The 16,986-nt window shown below is 41.8% G+C and overlaps 1 protein-coding gene across 5 annotated transcripts in view; it reads left to right on the top strand.

The window, feature by feature from the left end:
- LOC121909296 (adhesion G protein-coupled receptor L3-like) overlaps positions 1-16,986 on the top strand; it is a 44,446-nt gene that overhangs the window by 15,244 nt on the left and 12,216 nt on the right. For all 5 annotated transcript variants that reach the window (XM_042429776.1, XM_042429792.1, XM_042429802.1 and 2 more), the window contains 7 exons: positions 3,398-3,520; positions 3,731-3,936; positions 5,414-5,590; positions 6,556-6,765; positions 11,685-11,905; positions 14,501-14,567; positions 15,722-15,813. In XM_042429776.1, the coding sequence (XP_042285710.1) occupies positions 3,398-3,520; positions 3,731-3,936; positions 5,414-5,590; positions 6,556-6,765; positions 11,685-11,905; positions 14,501-14,567; positions 15,722-15,813 (1,096 nt within the window). The remainder of the gene's footprint in view (positions 1-3,397; positions 3,521-3,730; positions 3,937-5,413; positions 5,591-6,555; positions 6,766-11,684; positions 11,906-14,500; positions 14,568-15,721; positions 15,814-16,986) is intronic.

Raw genomic sequence — 16,986 nt, forward strand, 5'->3', positions numbered from 1 at the left:
CATCCATCCATCCATCCATCCATTGTTATGTGTTCTCCATCCATTCATCCATCCATCCATCCATCGTTATGTGTTCTCCATTCATCCATCCATCGTTATGTGTTCTCCATTCATCCATCCATCCATCGTTATGTGTTCTCCATTCATCCATCCATCGTTATGTGTTCTCCATTCATCCATCCATCCATCGTTATGTGTTCTCCATTCATCCATCCATCGTTATGTGTTCTCCATTCATCCATCCATCCATCCATCGTTATGTGTTCTCCATCCATCCATCCATACATCGTTATGTGTTCTCTCTGAAGCACTGACTCATTCTGTGTAATGACTGATAATTTAAACAGAATAAAAAATGATCTGTTATCTCGTAAAAACATTAAAGAGATGTCAAAGACAACCAGGTTGTGTTAAACATCCATGTATCTCAGTCCAAAATTAAAACAAAACTGTATTTAACACAAGGGACCCATTTAGATTATCCATGACATGACAGCAGTTGTTTATTTTGCACTGCATCACACTGCAGCACGTGTGCAGCCATTATGAGAATGTCTACGGCTGAAAGTGGGATGAATATGACAACAAGATGTGAATTTAAGGTGATATATTCAGTCATTTTATGACACCTGTGCAAAAACATCCACTTTGTTTTAATATGTAATGTTGTTATGTAGATTTTGTTTGCATATTGTTAATATGAATGAACACATTTCTGAAGAAATGTCCTAAAAAAACTTCTTTCCTTTGATACCTGCTGGGTTCATGAACTTCTGAGTAGAAGCAAAAGAGAAAGATTTTCTTTTTGTTTGTTTTTTTGCTTAAATGCGGAGTTTTAATTGCATCTCACAGAGATGATGGACTGCTTGTGTGATAGCTTGTATAGTAACAGCGTGTGCAATAGGTTGAGAGGAGGGACCACATGTTTTCACACGCCTGCTCTATTATGTGAGCAGGCGTGTAGCTGTCAAATACAGGTCATGATGAAGAGGACCAGCTTGTTGTATGAGATGCTTTGAGGGCTGGAATCCACAGAGACCCACACTTGGTTAATAAAATGCAGGGAAAGAAACGACCTTGAGGCTTCTGAGGCAGGGATGAATTGTTCGCCAGAGACAATCATTTTTATTCATTTTTTTTTATATTTTTGTATTTTCTTCCCTCCACTTGTAGGCGGATTTGACAAAGCAGAACAAAGCTGTTATTATGGTGTTGTGCACATCACTTTCCTCCCCTCTGTTTCTCCTCCCTCCCTCCATCATCTCTTCTCATCTTCTCTCCCCAATCCTCTCATCACTGGGCCACGGAATAAGGCAGAAGTACTGGAGAGGAAAAAACCTTCTTTGCTTTTCATGTCTCTACATGACGATTTATCATTTTATCTGCAGCCAGACCAGCGGGTGTCACTCACCTGTGTTTCCATTGATTATCCTCCTGTTTACCCCCTTTAGATTTGATGTTTCAAATTTTCCTGCAAATCCACCCTCTCCCCCCACTTCCCCATTCGCTGAGCTTGTGTGTCACACAGTTTGAGATGAAAAGTCAGAGAGGAGGAGGAGGAGCAGGAGAAGATGATGAGTAAAGAAGAAGACTGGATGAGTGTGTGCTTGAGGGCGATGGCAGTGGTGGAATGTCAGATGATGCTCTGAGGGCTTATTTTGCTCACTTCCACCTCAGTAAGCAATGAAATCTCAGCTATTTAAGTCACATGATGGTAAAATTCTTATCACAGACTAGACAGATTCCACAAAGTCAGTCGTTACAACATGACTTCTGACTTGAGTTGAAGTTCCCAACAACCACCATCCTACACACTTTTCACCTTACATAATTTCAGACTTGTATCTCCTCCAATTTTTTTCTCCCCTCCTGAACGCACCACATAAATATGGTTACATAAACAGTCATGGAAATGTAGGCTACCACATCTCTGAAGAACTTAAAACAGGAAATCTTCTTTTTTGTGGAAAATGTTGTCTCCGCATTCCTCTTCTTTTTGTGCCGTTAATCTTCCCTCCCAGCTAATCCAGTGGGCAGATCCACCGTGATTATCTCTCCGTTTTATTCATAACCGGCCCGACACCGCCTCTCATCTCTCCTTTTCTCTACTTCCATCCTCACTTTTCTCTCTCTCTCTCTCTCTCTCTCCGTCTCCTCCCTCTCTCCTCTCCTCCCTGCACTTTTTAAGCCTCCTTTTCAGAGGAAGTGAGGGACAGCAATAAATTATTTGAATGACGCATTTTAAAGAAGCCAAGAAGCGACTGTAGGTGATATTATTATGTTAGATTGTGTGTGTGACTATGCGGCGCAGTATTAGGCAGATGAATAAATAATGTTATTATTAGAACCAAAACAGTGATTTGAAGGGATAACACAGCGGTAACAGCGTGTGTGTGTGATAACGATAATGAACAAGTGTGTTTCTTAGGAGGAGGATTGTCATGACAAGGATGCTTTAATTAGATTAGACTCAGCGTGTTTTGATATCCCGCCGCTGTGTGTGGGTGTAGATGCGTGTGTACATGTGTGTGCATGTGTGTGGGTGGGTTGCTGTGTGTGTGTGTGTGTGTGTAGCTTGAATGTTTAGTTTGGCTTGTGTGCAAGTAAGGGACACTTAACCAGTGTTTCTCTTTCTTTCTGCCAGTATTTGCATATCAGTTCCTGTGTCTGCCTCTCTCTCTACCTTAGTATCTATTAAACTGTGTGAGAGAACTTAGTCTCTCCTCTGCCTTTCTCCACTAAGGCCCTCTGCTTTCAACGTATCTGCCCATTTCCCATCTCTCATCCATTCTGCTCCTCTTTCTTTCTTCACCTCTTCCCAGCACTTCTCCTTGACCTCCTCAACTCCCCCCTCCATTCACCCTCCTCTCCTCCTCCACCTCCTCTTCTCCTCTCATTTCCATCTGAGCATGTCCTTGTGTTGTTTATGTGATCAGGGAGCTGTTGTCACCATGAAAGCGGTGTCTAAACCATCAAATCACTACGAAGCACAAGATAGCAATACACCAAAGGTATCATTAGTCCTTAATTAGAAACTTTATCTAATACGTTACACGGCCGTAATCAGGAATGCACTAACGAACCTGGATTGTGAAATTAGATTCCCACAATGCAAGCGAGAGGCTGGATAATCTACCTGGATGTGATGGACCAGTTGCCAGGAGACATTGTTGCCTTTTTTAGTGTAGAAATCTAAGTGGTTTCACTTTGATGAGCGTCAGCTTTTCTTTGTTTAGGAGAAACTTCTTCAGGATTCATGTCTGTGTTCATGAAGCACTTAGTGAGAAAACATTGTTATTACAAGAGGCTGCAAAACAAACGTGATGTAACGTTGACATTAGGGTGTGTGGTTGTGCGTGTGCACGTGTGTTTGCGTGTGTGTGTGTGTGTGTTCCAGAGCTGGAAGTGGCCAGGCTGAGCACGGACGGGAACCTTGAAGACTTGACGTTCCCTCAGTCGGAGCTACATGGAAACTCCATCCAGCTGTCAGCCAGCACTCTCAAACAGCACGGAAGAAACGGTAGAAGAGAAATCTCACATTCTCTCTTCCTCTCGCTCTCTGTATGAGCTCTATGACCCCCCCCTCCCCCCCTCCCTCTCTCTGGCTAGCCCACTTGCAATGTTTTTCCCACTTGCAGTCTCTCTTTTTCTCACATCCACTGTCTATTTCTATTATCAGTGGTTAAGCCAAGAATTAACAAGCGCACTACGTCCGTGTGTCCTCTGACAGGTGAGATCAGGATGGCCTTTGTCCTGTACAGGAACTTGGGTTCCTACCTGTCCACAGAGAACGCCAGCGTTAGACTGAGCAGCGAGGCCGTCTACCCTAATTACTCTGTTATCGTCAACTCCCCGGTCATCACAGCATCCATTAACAAGGAGAGCAATAAGGTTTACCTGTCTGAGCCTGTGGTCTTCACTGTCAAACACTTGCAGGTGAGTACGGTGCAAGGTGATGACTTATTTATTGTAAATCATTAACAATAACTCAGTGAGGTTAAAGGATGAAGCTTGTGATCCTCTGTGTTGTTGTTATTGTCAGGAAATCCAACAAAAAGATCCTGTTATCAAGGATCCAAAGCCTGATTGTGATAGAGCTCCATTGTTATTTAAAAACTATTAAAAACACATCTGTCAGCTGAGTTGCACTGGGTGACATGTTCCTTTATTACGATAAACACATAGGCAGTGTCATTTATTATGAGTCAATTCCACATACACCGTCTGGCTGCCTTAAATACTCACTAGAGCACCAACAAAGTCACTTTCTACTCCCACTTGAGTCATGTTTGTTAAAAACTACAGTGCACAGCTGTTTAAGGAAATGATTCAGCCCTTTTTAATAAATGAAACTAAAGGTATTTATATTTATTTTTAAAGCAGACAGGAACGAGCTTTGAGCTGTAGGACACAGACACGGGAGGAAAGTTGGGAAATATTAAGAGATGAATCAACGCTTTTGGTCTTTTCATTGGATTTGTTAATAAAAAGAAAAATATATTAACATAATAAGAGATGTAAATGGTAACCAGAGCTGTAGACTTGAGACATTGATTTAACTGTGAGAGCTTGAGGCTCCATCAGGATGTGAACTGACGGGAGACTCGCAGCAGAAACTTTCAACTATCACAGTCTGACTTTGTAAAAATAGAGACAAAGGAAAGTAAGACGAAGCAGAACTGTACAGCTTCAATATTCAATTATTATGTCTATGATTGAAAGGTCTTAGTCTCAGTTATGTAAAGAAAGAATGTTTAAATATCATCAATGTCATTTAATCATCAGCATTTAGAGAAAAAATCAAGATTTGACTCGACAAGACGTAACTCAGACTCTATTCATATCTGAACGTAAACGTTATTATTCCACATTACTTCATCATTTATGAGTTTTTTTGTGTTGCTCATCCAACAAGCAAAGGCTGATCCGGTTGGTGATCCAGTTGGTGATCCAGTCGGTGATCCAGTTGGTGATCCAGCTTGTTGTTTCAGTTTCTCATTTCTAGAGTAACTTTATAACCCAGAGGACTCAGTTCTCAGTTTACACAACAGGCTCCAGAGTCTCAGACAACAAGCAGGGCCGGAGCTCCGTCACCTGCTGCCATGACTCCATGTTTGTTTGTTGCTGCTCTCTCTCATTCTGTCCCTTCTGTTTGTTGTTTTGTTGTTGTGTGTGTTTGACTCCCTCACTGTGTTTCTCCTTCTCCAACTCCTCCCACTGTTTTTCTCACTTTTTTTTCTGGCTCTCCCACCGTTCCATGTTTTTACCTCCCACCTCCCCGTGACTAAATATCTGCTCTTTGACTTCCTGCACCTCCTGCCTCTCCTCCTTTTTGTCCCTCTTTCAATTTCTTCCTCTCTGCCTCGGTTTCTCACTCTCTCGCTTCCTCCTCCTCCTCCTCTCTCGTCCGTAGCATTCGGAAGAGAACTTCAATCCCAACTGTTCGTTCTGGAGCTACTCCAAGCGCACCATGACGGGATTCTGGTCTACACAGGACTGTCGTCTGCTGGCCACCAATCGCACACACACCAGCTGCTCCTGCACACACCTCACCAGCTTTGCGGTTCTCATGGCCCACGTGGAGGTCAAGGTAGGCGTTTGTTTTGCAGTGCCAGCCAGCGGGGCATGGGCAGAATCAAAGGGTTAGTTGTTCATCATTTGATTAGCTGTTGCTGGCAAAGAGATCTTAAAAAAGGGGAAGGAGGGAAGAGAAAGGGACCACAACATCTGGAAAATGGATTATAACTCTCCAGACTCTCCAGTACTGAGTAATCATACTTGGCAGAGGAAATTTTACAATTGATTCGTCAAGCCGGATGATGACATTACACAAACACATACAAAAAGATCTACACTCCAAATATTCATATTGAGCCTGTGGAGTTCTGGATTACCAAACAGATACCTTTGAATTAACATAGAAATTTAGATCCTGCAGGTCCTGTTTGATTGTAAAAATTCTTTGACTAATCAGAAAGTGAAAGTGCCTCATTTATTTTGATATCCGTGAGCCGCTGTGGGTGGCGGATAAAAACCTTATTGTCCCGCCATGTGTGGGATAAGTGCTTTTTGTGTCCCTCTTTTGTTACGTTAAGTTCCTTTTCACAAATCGGCTCTTGTAAGTCTGGATATTGTGTGACACCTCGTCTCTCCCTCTGGGCCAGAGGATGTGTGTTACTTCTAAAGGGGTCATGGTCAGAGCGAGCTCGGCAGCCCTGTGTGAACACAGTGTGAGGGTTTGAGCAGTAGATCCATCACAGCAGTGCTATGTTGAACATTGCTCTGCCTGCCAGGTTGCAGGACACTGATGGATAGAGCCAGCACGCCTGTGCAACGCAGCGTAACGCTGTGGCCCTGAACGCTCAGCGACACACAGCCACACTCACATCAGTCAGTGGAAGGGGGGGGGGGGGGTGTGAGTGCGTTCCTGCAGTTGTTTCATGTTACTGTAACATGACTCATGTATGTTTTTAAGCACACTGAGGCTAGCTAAAAAGTAAATTAGCGGTGAATGGCTATTAAATAACCCACTCCTCTCTTCTCTCACACTCACAGAAAGCAGACAGCATGCATGACCTGCTCCTGGACGTGATTACGTGGGTGGGGATCCTGTTGTCGCTGGTTTGCCTGCTTATCTGCATCTTCACCTTTTGCTTCTTCCGTGGGCTGCAGAGTGACCGCAACACCATCCATAAGAACCTCTGCATCAGCCTCTTCATTGCTGAGTCACTGTTCCTGGTCGGGATCAACAGGGCCGATCAGCCAGTAAGTAGGGTGGGGTTGTGTGTCTGTGTGTGTGTGTGTGTGTGTGTGTGCATATTCCTTTGACTGTAAACCATCAATGTTAGAAAAGACTGATTCAAAAATAAAAACCAATGTTTTTCTCACAGGCTGCATTTCAATTAACTCCCGCTGTGCCGGCGCAGGCTCGGCATAATTGTCCACTGACCAGTGCGGCTGATCATACTGCATTATTGGCAGAAGAAATCATGAAATGTTTACTAACTTGCTGTCAGAGGCTGAGCACATTGCAGCTACATGAATAAGAAACAGCAGATCTGGTACATGCAGCGTTCCTGGAATACAACTCTAAAACAGAAACGTCTCTGGGTGGCTGATGAAAAAGAATGCATCTGTAAATTCAAACCAGCCTGGGTTGTGCAACTTTTTCCTATAAATTGTGTGGAAAACCAGCAAAAACAAAGGAGCTTATTGGCATTATTTTACTGCATATGCTCCGTTTTCTATTAAATCGTTACTATATAGAGTGCAAGACAATGCCTCAGATTAATCATATTACAGTTTGTGGCCAATTCAGAAAGTGTTTCCAACCAAAGCAGGAGAGGAGACAATGTTAGCATACTGGTACATTTAGCATGTTTTACTCTTTTTATGGCAAACCCTATAATAACACAGGAGTATAATAATACAGGAGTACAAAGACCTGATCTCACTTGTAAGAAATGCAAAGTGCACATTAAACAGACCAGTGTGTAGGTCAGATAATATATTGCCATGTTTATGCTAACGGTTCCTTTTGTTAGTCGTTTCCTCCTCAGACTAGCTGAAGTCTTTTTACCCGGAAATCCTGAGAAGGATGTTTGTAAAGAAATAAAACTTTCAGGCTGAATAGTGAACACGGGTTCGACCTCCGTTTGACCGTTCGTACCAGGGTGCTGCCTGCGTCTGCACACATCACTGCTCAACTGGAGAAATTAGCTACCTTGTGTAAATACAGGCCTGTGTGGTAAACACTGAACTGTGGACTTTCATTTCTTGTAAAGTGATTTTGCAATATTTACTCTGGGTATTGATTGTGAAAGTGCTGGCAAAGTGGTGTCACTTATTTTCTTTATTTGGTCTCCTTATAAAAAGTTGATGCTGTGCAATCAATTATTTTCAAGCATCTTTTGAGGTTTAGAAGAGAAGAATGTATGTTTGTGATGTCGATGCTGCCAGTATGTGTTGTACAGAGGCTACAGTAGAGCAATGATTGTATTTACATTTAGCTTAATTCTACTGTTAGTACAGAAACCAGGTCGGCTCTGTGTGCTAGAGAGAGAGAATACAAGTCTAAATACATTTATCACAGAATTCAGGTGATCATTAATAATATAAATAAAGTAAATAATAAATAAGATATTGACTGGGAATGTGCAAATATTTACAGTATAAACATTACATGTAATGTTGCAAATGTAATAATATAAACCCTGGTGTTAAAGTAACATTGTTGTGTAAATGATGACATGTTTAGGTGAATATAAGGTGCAGTTGACTACAGCAGCTCATCAGCAGGGTCAGATGCTGCATGTTAACATGAAGCTCAGGGTTTATTCTGGGTCACTGTGTCAGGCTGAACTGAACTGAAGTAGCACACAATGATGCCTATTCTTCATTCAAGTACAGTAAAAACTATTCATGAATGCAGCATCCTCTACATCTCTATAGCAGTTTATTAGTGATGACCAGGCCTCTCCAGGTCCTCTGCTAATCTCACTGATTCCTCATAGTAGCAGGTTGTCTGGCTGAAGTGGACTCAAAACACAGAAACATTCAAAAGATTCATTATTATTTCAACAGCAGTGCTCCTCTCTGTGCAAATCCTCAGTGCAAACAGGCTTCATGTAACTTTACTAGTTTCACACTAGCACTAGTGAAACGTTACCAAAATGGGGACTTTTTTTTAATCACAGTTAATGATGTGTGACCTCTGCTGCTCAGGTGGAACTGTGTTTACAGCTCACAAACTGCAGAAGAAGAACAACTACTAAATCTAAAGAAAAAATATAGAAGAAGACCCCCTCAACCTGTTATTGACAAACCAATGTGTTTAAAGTTTGAGATTTTAGCTTGTTTGCCAACTAGCTACATAGCTGTTAGCAACGTAGGTCACGAGAACTTTGTGCCATGTTGAGTTTACACCAGTTGATCATTTAGACTTTTTAATTTGAATATTTATTAGATGTACTGTACTGTTGTATTTTTTACATATGGAATAGAGTGTATATTCAGGAGAACAACTGCTGCATTAACTGCAATGACACCCATAAAAAAAACAGCATTTACAACAACATTAACACAAACGGATTCAGAGATGAGACGTTCTGCTATAATTCCTCAAGGCAAAGTCACGCAAACATAAACAACATATAGCTTTATAGATGTCTTTAGTGATTGTTAGCCTGTGTTTTCTTTGGAGTCATTATGGAGTATATGTCTGTGGGGGAGGAAGTGCTCTGGGCTGCATCCTTTATCGCCTCCCGTTGAGTTTTCATTGAGAAACTCTTCTTATTGTAAATGAGGGACAAAACAAATTTGATAGAATGTGTTTTTTAACATTGAGGTTTGTGTGTTTCTCTTTGTTGGTGTGTATTTGTGTGTATTTGTGTGTATTTGTGTGTGTTTGTGCGGGATGGGATCATGTTTCTTTGTATGCATGTGCGCTGCCATATTTGTGTGTGTGTGCCATTCAACGTTAATTACTGGTGACTATTTGTGACCTCCATTAACATCTTCAGCATCACTTAGCTCGCAGCCGGTTAAGCCAGTAATTCCAGCAGGAAAACCAAATGACTTTGCATAAGCAGCCTTTTTTTTTTTTTTTTTTTACCTGTATGCGCGCGTGCATGTGTGCGTGTCTGTGTGTGTGTGTGTGTGTGTGTGTGTGTGTATGTGTGTGTGTATATGTGTGTAAGCTACACTGTGAGATCATTAGAAATGGAAATGAGTGACTCCCTTGCCCCCTAAACTCATTGTCTCTCAGACATTAGGTAATTGTCTCTGGCTGTAAAACCTTCTATTATAAAAGTCTGTCTGTTAGTTTTCCCATTCAGTGACTCTTTAGATACAACAGTGATTCCCAACCTTTTTCCTTAAGGGTCCTAATCTATCACTGAGTAAACAGAGGACCCCTGACCCTGGGACATATTTTATGGATATTTCATATTATATCCAATGCATAACAATAACAAGCACAGAACAACTGATAACTGTGCAATTAACCCAAATGGTGAACACAGTAACAGCAGGAAGTTTGGATGAATAGTGAGCAGATTATGTGAATATTGCATCAGAGATGACGTTTCCTGATTTTATACATTCTCTGTATTATTTATTTTTAACTATCATGCATACTTATTATGCATGATAGTTAAAACGCTCGGCCGTTGTTCTATCAGCTCTTTGCTTGTTTTAACTACAGACTTTTTTAATGCAGGATGTTTAGCAGAGAGTGAACATACAGTAGCTTCAGCAGCCCTTTATCCTCATTTACATCTTTAAAAAAAAACATCTAAACTTTAAAAATAACAAAATACATTTAGTTCTTTTCTTCACAGAAATTAATGAAATGCTGAGGTACACTCTATATATATATATATATATATATATATATATTTTTTTTTTTTTTTAAGTTTTCTTACTCCCCTTAAAACCAAGAAATCCTTGCAACCCCCCGTGAAACTGTGGTGACCCCTAGTGGGGGTCAGGACCCCTAGTGGGGGTCAGGAGCCCTAGTGGGGGTCAGGACCCCTAGTGGGGGTCAGGACCCCCCGGTAGGGAACCGGTGGATTAGAACATTTCCACGAACGTGACGGGTCAAATCTCACGGCTCCTTCTCTCCTCCGCCTCTTTTCTTCAGCACCGCTCTGTTCTCTTCACATCCTGTTGCCTAAATTGTGAATCCGGTTTTAGGTTTGATACTTTTCTTTCATTTCCATCCTCTGCTGCTCTGTTTCTCTCTCACTGAGTTTTCAAAGTATTTTATCATCTTTAACACTTTTACATCCCTTTCATCCATCACTACTCGCTACTAACAATATGACTGAAAATCCATTTACTTATTTTCAATGTAAAGGTAAAACCGGCAGTTGGTAAAGGTGCAGTGTTTTAGTTTTTAGTTGATATTTGATAAACAAGCATTTACAGAATATATTGATAATATAGTTCATATAAAACATGGTTCAGCTCTAGCAGCAGCGAAGCTAAACTGTAATTATTTGCAGCTATTCAGTATCTGAGTTTTACTGCTGGCTTCCTCCGAGCTCTAAAATATGTCAAATTTTTTGTGTGCTTTGTCTCTTTTATATCAAGCTGCTGAGTCATTTTTGCAGCAATTCCACATATTTTGTTCATTCTGGGCATTGACAAGAATCATATTGTATTTTCAACAGTGTTGGCCTTTCTCTCAGCCGCTTCGCTTCCTCTGTTTGAAATGTGGTCAATCAGCACAGGCTGCAGCACCAATATATATATATATATATATATATATATATATATATATATATATACATATATATATTTACACTTATATTTTCTCATTTATCTTCTTAGATGACTTGCAGATGTGGACGTAAAGTGTGAAGGAGGCTCAGCTAATGTTGCTATCTTGAAGTGATTTTGAGTCATTCTGTCGCCTGTAATTGCCGTTGGAGTAAACTATGATTAGAAGTTCCCCGTATTATCCTCTTTCTCTCTTGTCTATTCCCGTATTGGCGGCCCCGTTTTTAATCCCTCACACATTTCTTTCTTTATGTAAATATGATAAATGATTACTTTTTCTGACTCATAGCCTTATCGCTTGCAGTCTAACTCATCAGTGTCCAGCAGATTAACTACTTTCTGGGCATTACTGTTTGTAGTGTTACTGTATTTTTAAATCTTCTCCTCCTTTCCCTCAACAGATTGCCTGTGCAGTTTTTGCGGCCCTGCTCCATTTCTTCTTCTTGGCAGCCTTCACCTGGATGTTCCTGGAAGGAGTACAGCTCTACATCATGCTGGTAGAGGTGTTTGAGAGCGAACACTCCAGGACTAAGTACTTCTACCTGGCAGGATACGGAGTGCCTGCTGTCATAGTGGCCGTCTCCGCTGCAGTGGACTACAGGAGCTACGGCACCGACCGAGTGTAAGGACAGAATGGTGGCGAGGAAAGCGTAGCGTGAAGGAAGGATGGCTAACGGGGTGAGGGAGGGAGGGAGGGAGGGAGGGTAGGTTGTAGTGCCTGCTGTCATTTTGGCTGCGTCTGCCACACTGGACTCCACAAGCTGTGGCACTTCTGAAGAGTCAATAGTGAGAGGTTGAGAGGGGAGAGAGAGGCAGAGAAAGATAGAGAGGGGGAGGGAAGTACGGAGACAAGCAGGGGAGGATGCACCACAGAGTGCCTGCATGAGCACAGCAGCGACAATGTGTGAATATGGAAGGATTTAACGGGTGGGATAGAAGGAGGGGGTGCACGGTGGAAAAGCAGTGATTTAAATGTGAGAGTGTGAGAATGGAGGTATGGAGAAGGAAGTGATGAAGTATAGTGTGTCAGGATGTGCACACGTCCACACCGGTTTGCATATGTGTGTGTTTAAAAAAGAAAAGCCGGCTTCCCCGGAGAAAGCACAAAGTAGTGAAGTAGTGAGTGGGATGAGGACATACATTAAGAGCACATGCTAACATATTCATGCATGCTTGACTTGTCCCGCCCCAGTCACAGGGTGAATCCAAGGAAAGACAGTCAGCATCTCATTCATATGAAGTATATGCAGAATACCTACAAATACACAGGAGTGAACATACCAACACTTTTATATGCGTGACCTGTCCACTCATGCTGTGACTCTGCATATATGCATATTATATACATAATGTGCATATTATATACATAATGTGCATATAATGTATATGGTGCACTATACATGTGGCTGACTAAAGAGGACATTAACAATGTGGATGTTTAAAAAATGGTATTAGAAAAATCTCTTCCCTTAATAGTTTATAGATGAGAAGCTCCATATAGAAAGTGAAGAATGACAGGACACTATAGGACTGTTAAATCATTCACGTGTGCTCCCCCGGCCTTCTGTAGATTAGACCTCACAGCTTTCTGCGAGCTACACATCAACTCACAGAAGTTGGAAGACTGGAAAAGAGTTGAATTTAGCAGTGTTTAACGTCAAGCCACACCGATCCGTATGCCACTTAGATCAATATTTCATTGTGGGATAATCATTAAAACATGAGAGTCTGAATGCCAAGCTCTGGATGAATAATCAGACTGCATGCCGTTAGCCAGCCAAAGACGAGGAGACTTGTCTTGAGATAATAGCTGTGGTTTAACGGTAAAAACACAAAATGTGATATATTTTATCTCATCAGAAATCAGAGAGAGTGTAAAAGATTCATTTGAATCTTGTAGTGTAATATGATATTTTACCCAAACAACTAATGTTTCTGCTTTTAATGAAATGCCTGATGGATTTCAGAAGAAATTGACACAACTATCTTCACAGCAAAGTACCTGTCATTAAAAGCAGAAAGTGAGTTACATGGCTCATTTATCAGTCCAGCCTTGGAAATGGCACTGCTTATCATGTTTGACATAATATACTGAGACAAAACCTCTGAAAATATCATCTGCCATCCCTGCTGTGTCACCTTGTCACATAACACACCTTCATATTAGCCATCGGCACTGAGTCTCATTCACGTCCTATAATGAAGGTGGCTATGACTTAGCAAAGGAGCCCTAATGGAGGATACAGTGACACAGTCAGGAACCATAATGGAGGGCTCTCTAACGTGGTGGAAATTGAAAGATTAATAATTCAAAAGCAGCTGGTCATGAATCAGTCGGCCATTTTGCTCCAGTGGTTTCTCTCGAGCACCTTTTTGTGTAATTGGTTGGGTGTGACCTCAGTGGAGGGCACGCTGGGGCGTTGATGCTGCAGCTGATGAGTGAAGATGTTTGGGCTAGTATCATTTAGCATACAGCAGGATATCTTTTACTACCAACGCTAACCTTGGGGTCAGAAATGAATGCTTGCGCACGGTGGTTTGTGTGCTCATGCGTGTCTTCTATCTGTCAATGTGTAGGTGCATATTTGTGTAAATATTTGTGTGCGTGTGTGCATGTCCCTTCTTTCTCCTTTAACCTCATCACAATCATCCCCAGACTCCATAAATAGCACACAGCATGGCTGCATCCATAACTCAGTATTCAGATGAACACAGTCATGTCATATTTTTGCGACCACAGGATGTGTCCGTGCCGTATATCTGTGCCCTGAGGGGGAGGTAAAGCTTTATTTATCACAGGTGCTCATCCGTTGCCATCCCCCCCCCCCTCCGTGTGTGATGTATGTTTGTGGTGTGCATACGGTGCGCCTCGCTCCATCCTGCAACATCTCTTCTCACTTTCACTTTTTCATCCTGGTGAAATTCCTTTTGTTCTCCCTCTATGGTGAGGCATTTGATATACTGTATGTCATGTAATATGCTGCCCCCCCCCCCCCCCCCCCCCCTCCTGTCTTTATATGTGTGTGTGTCTGTGTAACTGTGATGCATATCATGTCCTCTGATGGTAAATCTTTGCTACTCCACATCCATTTGAGACTGGAGCATGTTTTTAATCCCCATGTGTTGTTTCCTCTCCTTTCCTCTGCTTCTCACGCGTGATGTCTCTCTCTTCCTCTTCCTCTTCCTCACTCTTTCTCTCTTCTCTCTTTGTCTCTAGGTGCTGGCTGCGATTGGATACATACTTTATCTGGAGCTTTATAGGCCCTGCCACACTCATCATTATGGTGAGATACACATACATGCATGCTCACACCCTCTTGACACAGCACTACATGTACAGAGTAGGCCGGCTGCCACATGCTCGTGCAGGAACGATGGGTTACATTAAGGTCTTCGTTAATCTCCTGCAAGGTTTGCCTGAGCTCCTCAGCAGTGTAAGTGGAAGCAGAAGGAACTTTATGTGTCAATTTAATAACTCCCGCTCGTGGATTAACTCTCAAGTGGGCACATATTCCAACAAGCTGGAAATCTTTGGAAGGACATGGAGCACAAACTGCTATAAACCGAGCAGATTACGATAAGAACTCAACAAAGCTATGTTTCTCCCAGGCACTTATTTGACTATCTATTCAATACTCAGAGCCCAGGCACTGCGCTTCCTCCTGGCCTAGCTACTTCATTACAGTGCCACCCAATTACACAGTAAAGAGGGGAGCACAGATTGACAGTGAACTCAGTTCGACCATTTTTCTTGTCCTTTCATAGAGCCGTGTCAATGAATGATGCCTCATCAGTCAGCAAACTGGTCTGAGCAGCAGAAAAATGCATCGTACCTTGAACAAGTACACAGAAGCAGAAACAGACGAGTAGGCAGACAGACAGACAAAAAAATATATAAAAAAGAGTCTTTGAGAAAGAGAGAATGAAAGCATCGGGACATGTTCCCAATTAGGTGAATGTCAGCATGTACACTGATGCTCTGCACTCATTTTAGAAATGTCAGGCAGGCTATCACTGATCTAACCGAGACTGTAAGTGGGAGCGGTGCAGGTGGGACCGCTCTGATATGACTCTACACCCATCGGTGAGAGACAGCACAGCAGCCCAGACAGTCATTATTAAACCACCCTATCTGTGCATTAGCAGGCCAGTAGAATAGACAGCATCTGTGAGAATTGGATTTCTATTGTAACAATGATCCTCAATGGATGTAATGACTGCTGAATTTTCCCTGATGCTCAAGCTGCTGTATTTTGAGCACATAAAGGGTTGTTGATTGTGGGCTGATACTGTGTCCCCAAGCCAATTACTGCTGGAAGGGAAAATGAAATGATATGCACTGTGTGTGAGTGAATTGTTGTGGTGACATTGTGTCTTTAATTAGGCTCGTTGCCACAGAATATTAACGTGTGTGTGTGTGTGTGTGTGTGTGTTTCAGCTAAATGTGATCTTCCTCGGTATCGCTCTTTATAAGATGTTCCACCATACAGCGATTCTTAAACCGGACTCTGGGTGTCTGGACAACATCAAGTAAGTACATGTGTACATATCATGCTGCCTCCACACCAGTGTGCCTGCTTCTGAAAGCGGGTGTGATTATGGATGCTGGTGTGGATTCAGTTGAAGGAATAGTTTGCTGAGAAGACTGATACCATTTTTATCTGTACAGTAAATAGGAAGCTGGATCCAGTTAGCTTAGCTTAGCATAAAGACAGGAGGGAACAGCTAGCCCAGCTCAGTCCAAAGGTAACAAACTCCACCTACCAGCAACTCTAAAGCTCACTAATTAACACAATATATCTTGTTTGTTTTTCATCTGGAAAAAAAGAAAAAAAGAAACTATAAGTAAAAACCACAGCTTGTGGTTTTTACGGGTTATGCAGTTGCCAGGCAACCAGCGAAGAATATTTCTTGAAGTCACTGCTTCAAGAAATATTCTGGCACACAGTAAAACAATTGACATTGTTACCCTGAGGTTCATGTACAGATTCAACAAAAGAGATATAACGTGTTAAATAGTGAGCTTTAGATGTGAGACAGTCTTTATATAGAAAATGTTTCCTTTACATCTAATGTCCATCTTCTTTATTTTTGGCACATTAGCATGTTGCATGAAGTACGTTTCACTTTTGTCTGACATTCTTCTCATTGAACTTATCATACTATTATTCTCCATCATGTCACCATTACTCATATCACCCTGAGAGAATGTCAGTGAAATATGACTTCATTTTCACTGAACACTGGCACTCTGTCTGCTTAGCTAACTAATCAGGATTGTGTTATTTCTCGTTCCAGTGCAGCCTGAGACAAAAAGGCTCAGTCTAATTCAAACAATATGCCATGGCTCAGAGCTCAGTGCCTTATTGAGGCCCAGCTCCCAATTTATAATGTAAATGGCGAAATGGCTTACTCATTTGTTTTATCATTCAAATATTACTGCCAATGTATCTTTCATGACAGCAGTTTTAAGCAGGATTTCAAGTGGGAAGCGTTTCAGGAATAAAGAAGCAGCCAGCTGATCTTTGCTTCAGTGCTGTTCAGGGGAACGTCATCAAAAAGCCTGATGAAAGATGAAAATCACACAATGATTTAGAATATGATGCTTTTCTTCTTTCTTTCCTTTTTTTAATGATTTCTCTGAGTCTCTCTGAGCACACTGAAGGCTGAATAGATTTTAATCTATTTCACTTCATTAGTCAT

The sequence above is a fragment of the Thunnus maccoyii genome, chromosome 2, assembly GCF_910596095.1.
Source record: "Thunnus maccoyii chromosome 2, fThuMac1.1, whole genome shotgun sequence".
NCBI classification, from domain to species: Eukaryota; Metazoa; Chordata; class Actinopteri; order Scombriformes; family Scombridae; genus Thunnus; species Thunnus maccoyii.